The 17,580-nt window shown below is 44.0% G+C and overlaps 1 protein-coding gene across 1 annotated transcript in view; it reads left to right on the top strand.

The window, feature by feature from the left end:
* The window catches only part of FAM169B (Protein), a 272,894-nt gene extending 266,254 nt beyond the window's left edge, over nucleotides 1-6,640 (top strand). Inside the window, exon 8 of the mRNA XM_078078940.1 lies at nucleotides 6,565-6,640. Within this exon, the coding sequence (XP_077935066.1) occupies nucleotides 6,565-6,590 (26 nt within the window). The 3' untranslated portion in view covers nucleotides 6,591-6,640. The remainder of the gene's footprint in view (nucleotides 1-6,564) is intronic.
* Nucleotides 6,641-17,580: the final 10,940 nt, after the last annotated feature.

Here is a 17,580-nt window from a genome sequence, read left to right as displayed (position 1 = left end):
GGTTTTCCCTTGTCACATTTCTGTGCATGTGGCTTTGTTTTGCTTCATTGTGCCAGGGGGATTATGCAGGGACTCATATTTGCCAAGTAGCCAGGCTTATATTAATAATGGCAGGAACCAGACGGATGCATGGTGGGATTATTGGGCCAACCTCTGAGGCCCCAGGGATGTCCTGGAGATGGCAGAGGAGGTCACGGGTGGTGGGACCCATTTAAAGGGGGCAACCTCAACTGAGCACCATCCCATTATGGCATGTGGAAACCAGAACTTTTTTTTTTTTTTTAAGATTTTATTTATTTATTTGAGAGAGAGAGAGAGCATACATGAGCCCGAGGCGGTGGGCGGGGGGGGGGGGGCGCTCAGAGGGAAAGAGAGATGCAGACTCCCTGCTGAGCAGGGAGCCCAACTTGGGGCTCGATCCCAACACCCTGGGATCATGACCGGAGCTGAAGGCAGACACTTAACAGACTGAGCCACCCAGGCACCCCTTTAAATGTGAACTTTCCCTCTTTCAAAATGGAGGCACTATACAAATGAAAGAGCCATCCTCCGAGTGACAGCTACAGCGGGCTTTCGGCTGTCAGTTTGCAACCTCTGGCCTCAATAAATCTACCAACCTTTTATTTCCCCCCTGCAGAGGGTAGTTAGGTGCATTACAACATGCATAGATTTTCTTTAGGGTTTCCTACGACTTTGCCACTTGCCCATCCTAGTCCAGTGGAGGACTTGGTTCCTGATTCCCTGTCTGGGTCCATATGGTGAAAGCCTAAGGGGGACGGCTGGCCACCTGGGGACAGGCTGGGTCAGAACCGTAGTGGGCAACTAGAAGTGTCTACATACAAATGACATGGGATGAATATGACTATGTTTGATTAGAGAGAAGGATTCTGATGGTGGTTGGGTCTGGAGCAATTTCTGTGTCTATGTGGGGGCCACGTAGATTTCTATAGAGTAGGCACCTAGAGCCCATCTCAGAAGAGTAGCAAGGCTCAGGCAGCTTGGCTGGGTTCCCTTCAAGGAGGATACTTGTCCTAGGAGCTTTCCCATGCTGCATCTCATCTGAGCCACACAGCAACAGGATAAGGTGGTTATTGCCGTTTTGCCAAAGATGAAATTGAAGGTCTGAGAATGTTTTCAGTCACTGAGTGTTTGGGCTGGGACCTGAATTAGGATCATTTGTTAGTAAGGCAAGCAGTCCACCCCTCCTCCGCCCTGGACTCAGGGTGATGCACCCTTGCCTCCTTGCCCAGGAATATAGCATGACAAGTGGCATGACAACTATAGCTCCCATCTATTTTTTAGGACCCCAAGTTTTCTGATGGGAATTTGACCTCATATTTGCACCTGGGCCCACATGTGAAGAGCTTTATTTTCTTGATTGGCATAAACAATGACCGCAGGAGAAGTTCATTCGCAGCCCAAGTAACCTGTGTTGAAATAAGATGTTAACAGAAAACTTTACCCTGCACTGCCTTCTCCTGAATCATTAACAGCCCCAAGTTTGAACAGGGCAGGTCCTAATTCTTCAATGGAGATTTCTTTGCTCCACTAAGTTCAATCCATGTTGGAGCTATTAAAATGTCTTCTTAGTGCTTAGCCTGAAATTACCTTCTTTTACAAATTTTCCCTTTATATAGATCTATAGCCCTTTGGAAAATGAATTGCTTTTCGTGGTGGTGGAGGAATGTCTGTGATTTCAGTATCATTATGCAATGTGTCTTGATTCATCAATGTTTGAGAGCTATCCAGCTCTAAGCTAGACTACAAGTAAATAAAAATGGACTTGGTGCCTAACTCCTGCCTCCATAAAAATCCAGTGAAATGTAGATGATGGGAGCAAGGAGCCCAAGGACCTGGAAGGTTTAAGCGAGGTACTTACTATTCATCTGGTATTCATTGCAATAACATCAATCTTACCAAATTCTCTTGATATTAATGTAGATGCTCTGCACTTAATATATACTTCCATTGGAATTTCATTATAATTGAGCACTAGATGATGTCCACTTATGGTAAAGTGGTTCCAGAATATTTTGTAATAAATGGATTTTAGTAGAATCCCAGATTCTTTGCTGAGTCTATATTAGACTCTTTATGCTCTAATTGTCATTGACTGTCTTTACTGTATTATTTCCAGATAGTTCATAATTTCCTCTGCTGAACAAATGATGATTTGTGAGCGAGGTAAGACACCGACTGGGGTTATGTGGTGCCATTGATTTTTTTTTAATTGCTCATTTGGAAAATATCTTTTAAAATCATTCAAATCATCTCCATTGGTGTCATTATTAATGGCTTAAGGGGAGCTCATAAGGGGAGCGACTTGTGTAGTAACAATGGTAGCAAAAATTTATTGAGTGCTTACTATGCGCTAGACAGCCTGTAAAGGTAAACGCTTTACATTCATTATCTCATTGGAACCCCAGAACTCTTCCATAGGTCTGATTACCATTTTTATTTTTGTCAAGTGGGCATCAGAGGGTAAGGACTTAAGTGAAGTCATATAGCTAGAAAGGGGCAGAGTGGAGGTTGAATTCATATCTGCCTGGCTTCAGGCCTCAACGTCTGTGCTGGTAACCACCATACCAGACGGCTTGTGGAATGGAATCTCTGTAAGGGGATGGAGCAAACCATGGGGTTCCTGGACCCGTGAGAAATTCATATGCTTTTTTTGTCATAAGCAGCTAGACTTACTAAGGTAATTTGAAAACTGTCTCTATGGTCAAGATAGAGTTTTTCTCCCCCCTTACTCTCAGGGATGGTGGGGAGCTGATGTTTTGGGGGAATAGATATTCTTTTTTTTTTTTTTAAAGATTTTATTTATTTTATTTGAGAGAGAGAGATTGAGAGAGAGCATGAGTGGGTAGGAGAGGGAGAGGCAGGCTCCCCGCTGCCAGGACCCTGGGATCATGACCTGAGCCGAAGGCAGATGCTTAACTGACTGAGCCACCCAGGCGCCCCATGGGGAATAGGTATTCTGATAACTAGAAACACAGTGATTCCATGAAGCGAATAACCAGTACACCACATTGTACTGCTGCCTTTGTTTGCATGGAAGCCGCTTGCCCAGACATAGAATAGTGGCTGGTTCATCCAGGGTTAGAGCATGTGGTTCTTATGGCTGAGGCTGAGACCTCTGTATGGCTTAAAATCCTTATACTGTTCATGCTGACTCAGCCTTCTGGGAGCCCCTACAGGAAGGGGCTCTCCCAGCTCTGACCTTAACCGGCCAATGGCTGTGGGGAAGCATCGTGCCTTCTCTAGTCTGCAAAATGAAGGGAAAAATTGGGTTGAATTCAAGATTTTCAAGTGAATTTAGATTTTGGCATTACGAGTCAGTCTTTCTTCAAAAGAAAGAGTAGGCAGAAACCTACGATGTAAACAGATGACAGCGGACCATCTCTGCTTGAAGTAAGCACTACCCCCTCCCTATTCTAGGTTGGAAACTTCTTGGGCCTCACCGTCCTGGTGCCCAGAACCCTTGAGACTCTACTGGCTGTCTCAGGATCAGCCTAGAAAACCTCTGGACCTGTTGCTCCCAGGAGGTCCTGCTAACTGACATTTCCAAATCTGCTTTGTCTGGGTATGGAGCACACCCAGAGTAGTTGGGCTGCTTTAATTCTGTGAGCCCTGGGAACTGAGTCACTGATGAATTTTCCTTTGCCACGGTGGCTCCCAAACTGCTGGTATACTTAGGGCAAGGGTCTGAGACATGAAGGCATGCATTTTGGATTCACCACCTTTTATGTTCCCATCCTTTCATTTTTCTTTTTCCTCTACTTCTTGTGCATGTAATTGGGCATTTCACACAATTCTGCAGACCACTTTTGATCTCTTTATTGAGCAAGATGGATTAGGAAATGAGCCAATCAACACATAGAACACTCCCCCAAATCTTTTTTCTTTTTTTAAGGATTTATATATTTATTTGAGAGAGAGAGGGAGAGAGAGCATGAGCAGGTGAGACAGAGGGAGAGAATCTCAAGCTGAGCTGAGCGCGGGCCCCATGCGGGACTTGATCACATGACCCTGAATTACGACTGGAGCCAAAACCAAGAGCCTGATGCTTAACTGACTGGGACACCCAGGCACACTCCCCCGCCCCAAATCTTTTCTGATTCTGTGCCCCAAATGTGTTATTAACATCTACAAATTTTGCATCTTGGAGGTCAACTGTCACTTCCTCAGAAAGCTACACTGGTGGCTTTCATTATTATCACATCAGCCACCCCCCTTGTCACCCTTGTTACACCTCTACCCCGCCTTTAACACAGTTAGCACAGTTTAGGATTACGAACTTGTGTGATGGTTTGCTTCAACATGGAGCTCGCCCTGGGCTGCCAGCTCTCTGAGGGCAAAGAGCCTACCCGTAGTGCTCACCATCTTATCCTAAGTACCTAACCCATTTCCTGACATGGGGAGGATGTGCAACATGTAGTTCTAGAAGGAATGAATGTTGAAATTCTTTTCATTTGACTGTAGTGCAACCAGGTAGCCATTCATTTACAGTGAAGCTCTGGAGCTTGGTTCAAATCCAGGCTCAGCCAGTTACTCGCTGTGTGTTCTTGGATAAGTCACGGAAATTTTTTATGGCTCAGTTTCCTCCTCCGTAAAGCAGGACTGATAATAGTATCATTTCATAGGGTTTGTATAAGAAATAATGAGAAAACTTATATACTTAGTTCAGTGCCTGGTATATAGGTAAACCTCCACAATTTTTAGTTTCCTATTTTTATACTATTTCTTTCCCTGGTGGAATATACAATTTTATACAGGAGATACACATAAATCAGTAATTATAATATAACATGATGAGTCCAAAAATTTGACTTAATTCTACTGGGGTTCTGCTGAAGTCCAGTGGAGGAAATGGAGAATGGAATGACTAATAATGAATACTAATTATTTGCTTATTTATTTATTTATTCATTTTATGAGTAATTTATTTATGACTAATAAATGACTAATTTATTCATTTATGCTAGCCCTGGGCTAGATATAGGGATATAGGGGAAAATGTGATAATGTTCTTTTTTTTTTTTAAATTTTATTTATTTGAGAGAGAGAGAGAGAGAGCACATGAGAGGGGGGAGGGTCAGAGGGAGAAGCAGACTCCCCGCTGAGCAGGGAGCCCGATGCGGGACTCGATCCAGGGACTCCAGGATCATGACCTGAGCCGAAGGCAGTCGCTTAACCAACTGAGCCACCCAGGCGCCCCTGTGATAATGTTCTTATCATTGGAGTATTTATAAAATCAGACTAGGGAGAAAAAATATTAATAAATAAATTTGATGTTGTATAATACATACTTTAATCAGACCAAGATTAAGACCTTAGTGTCCTTAAGCTCTGAAAAGATTGTGATTTCACCTTCACTTTCCCTTCTCATAGGGATTCTGAATGAAATCAATACTAAACCATAAAATACGTAAGGAAGGCCAACAGAATTCTGACTTCTCTTGGGATGACTACTCTGATACTATTTTGGAATGCTGTTCTCAATAAAATGTCTTTGGAGGCCCCTGTTTTCCTGGTGGCTTACACTTATGCTGGGTGTGCCCATTGGGTACTCAACACCGAGCATGGGTATGAGTGCCTGGCACTAACCATGGTGGGCATGAGTTCAGAGCACTATGGGAATTCTGGAGCCTGCAGTGGCTCTGAATAAAGGCTGAAACCTTTGCATCTCCGGTGGGTGCTTGCTCACCCTATAACCTTGTGGCTCGCCATCCACAGGAGACCCTGTGTTAGCCAGCGGTCTCGTTGCTTCCTGGACCACCACTTAGGTGCTCCTCTTGAGCTTGTTCCTTGGGCCCTTTCTCTGCTCTGGGCCATCAGCACACATAATACTGAAGTAGAAAAATTGTGTTTTGATAACTCTTAGGATCCCTCTCTTTCCATCTCATGGATAATGTTATTCAAGACTTGTTTTCTAGTTGTTGTTTTGAAGTTGCTTCAAGGGCATACACATACATACACTTTCATCTTATTTTTTTAAGATTTTATTTATTTATTTAAGAGTGAGAGGGAGACGGGCGCCTGGGTGGCTCAGTTGGTTAAGCGACTGCCTTCGGCTCAGGTCATGATCCTGGAGTCCCGGGATTGAGTCCCGCATCGGGCTCCCTGCTCGGCAGGGAGTCTGCTTCTCCCTCTGACCCTCCCCCCTCTCATGTACTCGCTATCTCTCATTCTCTCTCTCTCAAATAAATAAATAAAAATCTTTAAAAATTAAAAAAAAAAAAAAAAAAAAAAAGAGTGAGAGGGAGAAACAGACTCCCTGCTGCGCGGGAAGCCCAATGTGGGGCTTGATCCCAGAACTCTAAGATCATGACCTGAGCTGAAGACAGATGCTTAACCAACTGAGCCACCCAGGTGCCCCCATATGCTTTCATCTCAAAGAGACAAAGACTCTTGGGAGAAGAACCATGTTGCTCACTTCCTTTGCACCCTTAGTTCATTCCAGTGCAGTGCAGTCTGCTAGGTTCTAGGCATGAACGATTAATGAGACATGTAGGTCCTATGCACGAGTGTAGTCTGTTGGGGTGACATGTACTCTGATCTTAGGTGAAGTAGCAGAAAGGAGACAGTGACACACTCTGCCCTGGGAACTGGAGAAATTTCACAGGACCCCCAATGAGAAAGATCTCTTCAGGCAGAGAAGAGGTTAGTGTGTAAGTGTTGTGGAAGGCAGGGTATTTATGTGTGCATGTGTGTGTGTGTTGTGGGGGGTGTTGTGTGAATGTGGGAGGGTTTTGTGTGAGTGTCTGTGTGTAGTTGTTGGTGTGTATTTTCATGATTTGTTAGGAGGTTGCGTGTGTGCTTCGGGGTTGTGGGTATATGTAGGGATTGTTGTGTGTATGGGGGATTATGGGTGCCGGGGAGAATTAATGTATGTGTGTGGTGGGTTGTGTGTGTGTAGCCTTGTGGGGGATGTGGTGAGACAGTTGTGTGTGTGTAAGCGGTGTGTGTTTGTGTATGGGGTCATGTGGGTGTTTGGGGGGTTTATGTGTGAGGGGGCTATAAGAGAGTGTGTGGTGGAGAGGGTATGTGGATGGGAGCTGTGGCTGAATGTGGGTGGCTGTTGGCAGGCATGGGCAGAGACATTTAAGATAAAAGACACACATGGCCAGGAACTAGAGCCGTGGAAAGCACAGCTCATTAGAGGATGGTGAACTTTTAAGAGGAAACTGGAAAAAAACTAGGTTGGGGTCAAACACACCCCATTTAGGGTCGGGGCCATGCTAAGGTGTTTGGACTTGTCCCTGTGAAGTTACAAAGCCACGTGGACATCCAGTAGGTCCTCAGTCAGCCATTACTGAAAGGTTGCAGGAACCAGATGAGTCCCTAGAGACTTAGTGGGAGGCTGCCATTGCCACTTTAGACTCCACGATGGGAAAAAGCAGTTCTTTATTGTTAATGCCAACACCTCAGATAATATACTTTTTATCTCTGCTCATAATGGTCATGTAGATAAATTCCATAAATCAGGTCTCAGCAGTAAAAAGGTTAATAAGTTTATGCTGTATAATTGAAAGCCATATTGGTGATTAAAAGGATTTTATATATCAGTTTTCTGGGTCACCAACTAATTATTTTCAATGGCCAGTCATAAAACACAGCGCCATGGCTGGCTAGACACTGCAAACTGTCAGATGCTAAATCGTGTAGAGAGGACTATGGCAGGTTACCTTAAGTTGGCTGGTCTTTCCCTTGGGATGGGATACCACTGAAATCTCTGTCGTTTGTGCTGTGCCAATCCTACAGGACGCTTTGGGGTCCTCTTCTACCCAAAGTAAGGAAGGTAGGCAGCCCCCCCAAATATAAAGGACATGTTTAGCTCTTGGGACCCCAGGGTAGCTGCAAGCATTCCTATTTAATGCCCTTGGCCCTGGTAATGTTAAGCAGTTTCTTCTACAGCATGACCATGGCTGCGGTTTGGCACATCCTTGGCCATCCTTACTCAGAATGGAGGATTCAAAAAGGAAGGGAAAAGTGTATGACGTGGTACAGATTAACATTCATGGATCCCTGAAAATGTTCCTGGAGCAGTGCTTTGTGATTTATATTCACCGGAGGCCACTAAGGTGAGCAATGTCAACCCAAGGTTAGCAACTTGGAAACAGGCTTAGAAAGTGTGGGTGAATTGCCCAAAGTCATGGCTATTAAGTGGCATGGACAACTCTCAGGCTTGGGTCTGTCTGACCCCACTGTCAAGTGAGTCCACCATGGAGTTATATACTTTTTACTTCTGGTTTTGTGGAGTCCCATCTGATGGCACAACAATAGCAACGAAGATGAAATGTCTGTAGTTGGTTTTGACCTTGATTTGGGATATTTCGAGGGTGGTGGAAACCAGGCTGATGCGCTGCAGAAAACACACATTGTGTTCTAGGGAGATGGTGTTCCCTGGTGTAGTGCAAGGCAGAGAAAGTGCTGAGAATATCCGTCCGTCTCTGGCTTTGGAGGCTGCATAAAGGTAGATGGAAATGAGATGGGGAGGAGTCAGAAGAGGGGCATCTGTTTCAACTACTGGTATTATTCCTTAAGAATGGGCCTGATGCATTGCTTAGCCAAAATGCCAAACCTCTAGAGTTTGTCCAAAGATAAATATATTTACAGGGTTTATATTAATAAAGAAACACAATTACAGTAAATGGAAGTACGAATTAGTTGGCTTGAACCCACAGAAGTTGCTAGATACAGTGTTTGACATGTTTTCTTAAACTCTTGAATGTGTCAGATTTTGCCTCATTCAGAAGGAGAGAAGCTGGTAGTTGAAATATTTCATTTGGTTTCTCTAGTCCTTTGTCAGGTTCTGGCTTTATCTAGCAAAATAAGCAGCGTTGGGTCGTGAGTGTGTGCGCGCATGCACACGCATATATGCCCAGGGGTAGGGAATGTTTGTAAAATCATTCTGTTGGGGGTCTGCTAATAACAGCTGAATCAGAAAGTTTGAACTACTCAGTTACTTTCTTCAAAGGCAAATGATTTGCAGATGAAATAAAGAATGAAAATTGGAAGGTGAATACCATCCTCTTGGCTGCAGAGTTCAGTCATTTAAAGAATAGCCAAGAACATCCAGGATTGTGATGACTGGTTTAAAAAATGTATTTGATAGATATGGTAATCAAATCACCAAGCAAAGGAGCTAATCTGAAGATGCCACTGAGACGGGACATTCCGAGAACTCTCCACGGGGCTTGGTAATCAAACCCAGGTGCTTTGTTTTCTTGGCATTGTGCTAAGAAAGTCTGACCTATCAGTGACTTCCCGTTCCCATCTGCCATGAGGCAGTAGTGAAATGTAGGAGTGGCCTCAGTTCCTTCCTAGAGGAAGAAGGAGACGTGATTAACTGGATAACCCAAGGGGAAGTCTCAGAGATGTGCACAGAGTAAAGGCGAATGGCTCTCCTTGGGGTCGGGGTGGAATGGTTCGCCATGCATGGGAAAGTTGGGTTTCTCACGTTACAGTGGTTCTTCTTCACATCCACTGTGACCAGAGTGTTCCAAAGATGACAGCTCCCTTGGCTTCTCAGCCATATTTTAGCAAGAAATATTGGGAATAGGATGAGGAATGGGAGGTGAGTGGGGGCAGGAGGGAGATGTGTGAGGAGCAGACTTGAAAGCAAAGAGAGAAAAGGGGAGAGCATGGCAAACATACTCCCATAAATATGAAAACAAATGGGCTTCAGATGGCTTGAGGCACAAATGACATTTCTCTTTAATGGGAAACACACTTTGAATAAAACCAAGCAAGCATCATCCATCATCTTTCCTCCTGATGTGCCTTAACAATCAGTGAACGTGAGGGCAATCTGGGAATCACTTGGGGATTGTGGGCTAGAGCTGTGGTCGGGAGATGAGGCTTGTCTGGGCTCCAGGAACACAGAGCTGGGTGCCCAGGGGTGGCCGAGGTTGGGGGCGGGGCGGGGGGGAAGCCAAGGCTGGGATGTACCATCAAGGGTTTCTGTAGTGGGCTGCTTCTTACAGGAGAAATCCATCTCTGTCATGGGCATGCCATTCCTGACAGCTCATTGTCACCCTAACAGGGAGGTGGTAGAAAGGAAGGCAGGGGGAGAGAGCAGGGTTTGAGTTATGCCCGGAAAAACTGTAAAAATGGTGTACATTTGCTCTGGTTCATTCTTTGCCTGCAGGGCCCAGAGCTTTCCTGGCAGGCTTCTCCTATCTCTATCCTCTCCCTAAACAAAAGTTGTATGCCCTGTTTCTTGCTCTCAGCTTATCTGGTGGACACAACCGGTCTGGCATGAAAATACCTACTAATAGGTTCACCTGTTATTATCATGTAATGGGCCATGATCTCAACAGAGCCTCTTGGGAAGCAGTGCCCTGATGGAAGGATGGGCTTGAATGGAGGAATTTCAAACACTGTGTGGTCAGGGCAGGAATTAGCGTGAGGTGTGCAAGGCACTCGCAGTGGGAACAAAATTGAAGTGGGGAGTAAGACAAACAAACACAAATCCCTATTGATTAAGACAAAGAATACGTTATTACAGTATTTTTTAGAAATTAAAATTAATGCAAGAAGTCCACGATGAACAGTGTCAAACTTTTAAGTACAGAACACATGGGCCTGGATTAGGGTGAGGCAGTGAGGCACTCACTCTCAGGGTTATGCAAGTGAATGATTGGATCTGGTCTTTATTTAAAAGTTCGATATTTTTGTTCCTGAGGTGTTGGGGCTTGTGAGGCCACGCGACGGACCACTGCTTGCGCCATTAGTTCTGGCCCCAGCCTTGTTCTGCAGCCCAGCGATGATTCTCTTTCTGAATTCATATCGTCTCTTCGCAATACATTTTCTTTTGCTTAAGCTGGGTTGAGTGGGGTTCTGTTTCTGAAAACCAGTAATCCCTACTGCAGAAATAAACGTTCACTTCTTTCCCTTCACAGAGCCCTGTCAGAGAATCTTTTCTTCTAGATTCAGTCTGCTATTTCAAGTTGTAAAGAACAATTTTCTAACAATAATAAGGATTTCCTTTTCAAATATATTGCTTCTAATCTCATCAATCTAATACAGTGGTTTTCGTTTTTACCTGTTCCCTTAGAAGATCTACTCATAGTTTTACATGGTTACAGTGATAATGAACATATAATTTTGTATTCTGGGTTTTTTTTTTTTTTTGGTGAATTTTGTATACCAAAGGTTTTCCATGTTGTTACATGTCAGTGGCTCTAGGCCATTCCATTGAGTTTTATGCTCCGTATTTTACTTATTAAATCTCTTATTGTTAGACTTATAAATTGTCTCCAATTTTCCATATAATGGATAATGTGAAAATGAATATGTTCATCCCCATGGATTTTGTTTCTTCAGTTATTTCTTTGAATTATGGTCCCGGAAGTCTGATTTCTGAGCCAAAGTCCCTTGTTAGACTTCTTAATATGTAATTTGTATTGCCATATAATTTTTAACAGCACTTAGAATTTATAGTGAAAACAACAGAATTTGAACCAAAAAGAATCTTACACATAAGCTACCTCATTTCACATTTAAGTAGGAGTGGGGGAAGTAACTGTCTTTAAAATTTGATTTATTTATGATATCATTCAGTTTTAAAATTGAGCCCCAGATATATTTTTACATCTCACTTGCAGTAGAGCCTTATGGTTGCACCAACTATTTTTTCTTCTCTCCAGTTAATTTTGCAAACCAGAGGAACAATCATTAGGAATTACTTTATTTTACTACCATGTCGATGACAATAATGTTCTTCCTTGTGGCATGCCTCCATTCCAGTCCCTCTTCCTCCTGTGTTAGCCAGATCTCTGTCTTGGGAACCAACTTTGGGGAGTCTCCATTCCAGGTAGTGCCATGACCATTGGGCTGCTAATACTGAGCAACACTGTAAATTCTCTTCCTGCCCCCAAATTCTCTTTCTCTGTTCTGTCGGGCTGGGACCTCCACCACCATTTACCAAGTCAGTCTCTGTTTCTCTTAGCTCAGATTCTCCAGAAAACATTTATTGGGCTCTATCCAGCTTATGGTTTCGTTCTCTTTAGATTAGGTTTGTATCTTGGTTTCTTCCAAAGGGGCTGAAGAGCAGTTCCAAAGAATGGGCAGCTGTCTGGATAGGTAGTCTAACACTGTGCCTCTTGAAATTGAGCATCATTTTGGGGTTCAGTATTTTGATACATAGAAGGTTCTGGAAGGAAACAATTCAGTCAGGTGTTTCCAGGAGGAAACTTTCAAGAAAGGACTACCTTCAGAGGAATGGACAGCATTAAGGGGACTGGACCAGAAATGTTGACGCACCCTGAGTTTGGCAACAGTGGGGAGCTGCTGCCACTTGAGGCCAAAAGTGGAAAATGGCGGAAATAGTGTTATATAGCCTGGTGAAAAATGGTGCCCTGGAAGAAAGACTGCTTGATAAAGCCGCAGCCATGAAGGATGCTGGTAGTGCTCAGAGATAGTACACTGAAGTGGGGAGGGCAAGAAGAAGAAATACTCCTGCCTCTCTCTCGTACCATCCTCCTTTTCTGGCATTGGCCAAACTCAAAGGGAAGTCAGCCACCAATAGAGCCGGGGGTGTGGTTTGTCAGGGTCCAGCTCCATGGGCACAGAGCAGAGCAGAGAAGGGATTGGGGGAATTAAAAGAAAAATATTGGCAACTGTTTGTCTACGTGTCTTCCCATATAGTACTTGAAACAGGTTCATGGAGTGGTTGAGGAGACTGAGGTAAATTGACCAGGGGCATCAGATCTTTTCTGATGTAAGGTAGCTTATCCATCAGTCACCTTGCTGATGGTCACAGAGCTGGTATGTCCCTGGGATGTGAACGCATCTGTGTCACCGTAAAGATAACAGGATCAAACACCGTGTATACAGAAAGTATTCAGGCACTGTGCTAAGTCAATCACAATCTTTAGCTCATTTAATCTTTACAACAGCTCTGAGGGCTGAATACCATCACTTCCGGAGGGTGCCAGGCTTGGGGTGCTCCATTTTCAGGAGGCTTTTGGTAGGTACTAACAGTCATGAGATGTCTTCTTCTATGGAGAAATAATGATTCGAAATGACATTTTCCCTGGTCCTTGGAACTAGCCCACAAGGAAGGTACTGTCCCCATCTTACAGGTGGCGGAATTCAGGTTTGATAGATGTGTAGCTCAAAAACACTCACGTGATACTAAGGCACAGCCAGTATTTGAGCCACTTGGACTGACTGTAATATCTGCCCTCTTTGCTTTAATTCACTCATCACACTTTCACATCCACCTTCAAATCAATTACAGAGCTTGAAAAGAAACCTAGGGATTTGTTCCTGAGAGTCAGCGTGGATCCAATTTGTTGCCCCTTTGGCAATCCCTGTCTCCTTATCCAGACTTGTAGAATGAAACCTCCTGTCTCTTTTTGTCCTCTGTCAGAACAGGGTAATTGGAAAAAGTAAAGGAAAGAGTGAATGAATGAACGAATGAATGAATAAGTAGATAGCATACATATTCTCATTCTGACTCTATGAAATCCATAATTTCACCTCTTTATTGTGTCATTAAAACCCTGGGGTGGGTGGTTATTCCCCTTTTGCTGAAAATCAGGTCGCTGGAAGATGAAATCTGCATGATTCCAATGTCATTTTCCTGGTGATTTGCAAGTTGCCTCCAATAGCCTTTCGGATGGTGGGAGCTGAAAAAGCCTGCAACAAATATTTAATAGACATGTTTATTTGGTGTGTTGGGAGCTGAACAGAACCCTTTGCGGGTTTATAATCTGAGAAGTGGATGTTAAATCCTGTACGCTAAGGAGGCCATGCGAACTGGTCCAGGATCAAACAGCCACTGCTTGAGAGGCCGAGTCCTTTCTCCTTGACTGAAGAATGGTCCACTTTGGGCAGGGAGATTGTCCTTGATTGCCCTTGAACTGGTTCAGATTTGGGAGGGTCTATATGGAGCCAGGAGGGAGGAATGGAAGATGTGCTCAGCCAGCCACATCACCTGAACCAGTTCTGGTGACCAGGAGGGTGACTGATGGGCATCTTTATTCACTGGGCAGGTATTATTACCAGGGTAGCGCTTCTTTAACATCCTGTCCATATAATTCACCTGGCAATCTTGTAAAAATGCAGATTTTGACTCACTAAGTCTGGGGTGGGGCCTGCATTTCTTCACTTCTTATACAAGTTCCCAGGTGGCAATGACATTGTTGGTCCAAGGGTCTAGGATAGCAAGGTCCTAGGATATGCATTTATCTTATTGCCATAGTGCTCTCATTAGTAGGTCAGTGAATTCTAAGTAGCTTTACTTGGGGACAGGCTAATCTTATACAGGAGCATCTGATGTCATGGAAAGTGTGGCCACTGTCACTGTACTCATGTTGGAATCATCATTGTTGTTACTATTTGTCGAGGATCTCAATTGGGGAAGAATGCTTGCAAGCCCCAGAAACTCGCTCAAAGACGCTCAAATAGAAAGAAAATTTATTGTGAGATATAGACAAAGCCCTTAGAACCCAATTACGGCCCTCTGAGACTGGAGCTAGAAAGAGCAATTTCTCCAACACTAATGTCTTCATCCATACAGGGGAGGTGATCATACTTGCTTGAGATGTTGTGAGGATTAACAAAGACAAATGCCATGCACAGTGCCTGACACACAGACAGTTATTTTTACTACTAAATTTAAAAACTGTAAGGACAGTGAGATTATTATTATTATGGGGCGGCAATGTGTTATCGTGTAATAGGAAGGCCAAGGCCAAAACCTTGGTTTTGGATCCCAGCTACACACCTACGGCTACAGTCTGGGTAGATCTCTTAAGGTCCCTGAACCCCATTAAAAAAAATCAGTTCTTGGGACACCTGGGTGGCTCAGTCGTTAGGCATCTGCCTTTGGCTTGGGTCATGATCCCAGGGTCCTGGGATCGAGCCCCACATCGGGCTCCCTGCTCGGCAGGAAGCCTGCTTCTCCCTCTCCCACTCCTCCTGCTTGTGTTCCCTCTCTCGCTGTGTCTCTCTCTGTCAAATAAATAAAAATAAAATCTTTAAAAAAAAATAAGTTCTTGCTTCATGGAGACTAGAAGGATTCAATGAGAGAATGCATGATGACACATTCATTAAAAATGAAAAGTACTATTCTGGAGTAACTTTTTCCTGTCCTGTGATGGCTGGGAAGAGGGGGCTGACTTAGACAAATATTGAAGAGAGAAGAGTGCCACCCTTCAGCAGCACTATTACACTTAAAAGAAAAAAAAAAAGATTTCGAAAAGGAGAAGTAAAGTTTGGCTAACAATGGCCCCAGTTGGCTTGGCGATTATCTTCCTAAGTGTAAATTCTAGTGCCTCCAGCAAAACATCATACTCTTTGTTAATTGTAACTTGAGGGCTCTCCCAAGGGGCCTCTCCTCTCCTGCACTCCCGTAAAACAGTGTGTCTGCCTGAGTCTATCTCTACATCCTTTGAAAAAGACTGTAAAAAAGACCCACAAAAGGAAAATCGAGTACCTTTCAACTTTTTTCTCACTTTCTAGTTCTTAAGTTTCATTGAACATTAAAAGTTTTTATGGGTAGCCAGGAAAGGCGTTTTGCCACTTGAAGCTAAGGTGTGATTCAAATTACAGGAGACTCCATTTCCAAAGTGGTATTTAGCGAGTTTCACACATATCTTTTTTACAGGACATTTGCACTGGGGCAGAGGGGCGGGAAAAGTGACAGCAGCTCTCTGGTAACTTGCCCTTGCAGCCCAGGTGTGGTCACAGTGTAGCCTGGCGGGTTCTTTCCTTCGATCGATCCCTTTCCTTCGTGCCTTACCGGACAGCAGCGAGATGCTTTTCCATGCATGAATGGGCTGCGGGCCACTTGCCTCCAGAAGCTCCCACCTGGGCGTGGACAGGGGACTGACATCGGGAGGCGCACAGAGGGCCTGTCTCAGTGGGTGCATACAATGTCGGGGTTCAACTGTCTGGGGGGTTGTGTGTGAGGTCTTGGCGTTTTAATCGTACTACCATCTCAGCATTTTGCCCTGCGTTGGGTGAAAAGGAACCATGTCCAGATTGAAATATAGAATCTGTCTTTGTCTGTCTCTCTCCACTGTCATTAATGCTTGCAAGACTTTGGTTGTGAAAGCCACAGACAGCTTCCATTTTCCAAAGGATAAGAAGAAACAAGCAGAATTGCTCCATTATTTAGTAGAAAGGGTAAGCAGTAGTATTGACACACAGATAACATTTTTTAAAAATCCCATAGATTTCAGGGCCGTGAACTAATTAATACCTGCAAAGTCATGCACTGAAGAATTGAAGATGTGTGAACCTGCCCTCTCTTTCTTCTTGGAAGCAACGTCTTCTTGCCTAGGGCATAACCATCTAGTTAATCTGGTCAATAATTCTAAAGTTTTTTTTGTTTTGTTTTGTTTTTTTTAATGGGAGGGCTGATTTGTCTTGTTTGATTTTTTTTTTTAACGTTTGTCAAATTAGCTAGGTAATCACCTAATTGGTACTTTTCACAAGGAGACCCAACTTGAATGTAGAAATTATAAAATTATTTCTCCTGCCAATTAGAACAGAAAGCAGTCCTCACCCACCTACTGCCAAATCTATCACAGTCTATAAACAGGAATCCAGAAAACAGGGGTGTGTGGGAGGAACCCGATGAGAAAGTTTCTCTTTTTATATTTCGCAGAAAGCCAACTCCAAAGAGGCAAAGTGGCCTGTTTGGTTCAACTACTAATTAAATGCCTTCTACAATTGAGAACAAAATCCCCCCGAAGTCTATTTACCCGTATTTCCACCGCACTACAAGACACAGGAGACAAATTATTTTTTAAACTCACAAGAGAAACCTCGTCTTCCCTTAAAGTCAAGCAAATCTGAGTTGACTTCCCTCATAAATTCAAGAACAAAAAGTTATAAATTGAACATATGAAGGACATTGCCTTCTTTAAAGTGATGTCTCCTTGCCTTAATGGATTTAGCTATGGCAGGGAGTCAGAGTAAAGCTGTCTTAACTAAATCTTTGACTGATTATGCATTTTTTCCCTATTCATACAAGATAGATTCATCATCCCAATTTGTCAAGGTGGCGAAGTTCCAATTAATTACACCCGGCAAACCTCGGCTTGCGCTCTGCCCGTGTCAGGCCTAATCTAGTGCCTCATTTGCCGGCGGCCCAATGAAGAGGTATCAGAGGTTTGTGCCTCTGGTCCTTTACTGTGATGGATGCCCCTGGTGGCATGGCTGGTGGCAGCGGCAGAGCTGGGGACGCCTCTCTCCTCCGAGCCGAGGACTCGCGGCTCCCGCACTAATTTGAGGGCTCATCTGTATAGTGGATGTTGTCGTCAAGTCTATCCTTCATGGCGGGGCTGAAGGCTTTCCCTGCTGCATGGGCTGTGTGAATACCTACACAGGTTCTACATTTCTGTCCCATTTGTCCTTGCAAAACAGGGGGAAAAAAAAAAAAAAGAAGGCAACTTGTCCTCGAGCTGAGTTTCTGAGCTCTTTAGTGGCTGATGTGTGTTGCAGGCGAGAGTCACAGGTACCAGCAAGGTGGACCCAGAGCATTTATGAATATCTGCACGTGCTCCTGTGTGCGTCTCTGTGCTATTTATAGGCAATGCTATGCTCTTTTGACTACGG

This window comes from Halichoerus grypus, chromosome 8 (genome assembly GCF_964656455.1).
Source record: "Halichoerus grypus chromosome 8, mHalGry1.hap1.1, whole genome shotgun sequence".
NCBI lineage: Eukaryota > Metazoa > Chordata > Mammalia > Carnivora > Phocidae > Halichoerus > Halichoerus grypus.
The sequence above is the reverse complement of the archived record's forward strand: the minus strand, read 5'-3'. Positions and strand labels throughout refer to the sequence as shown.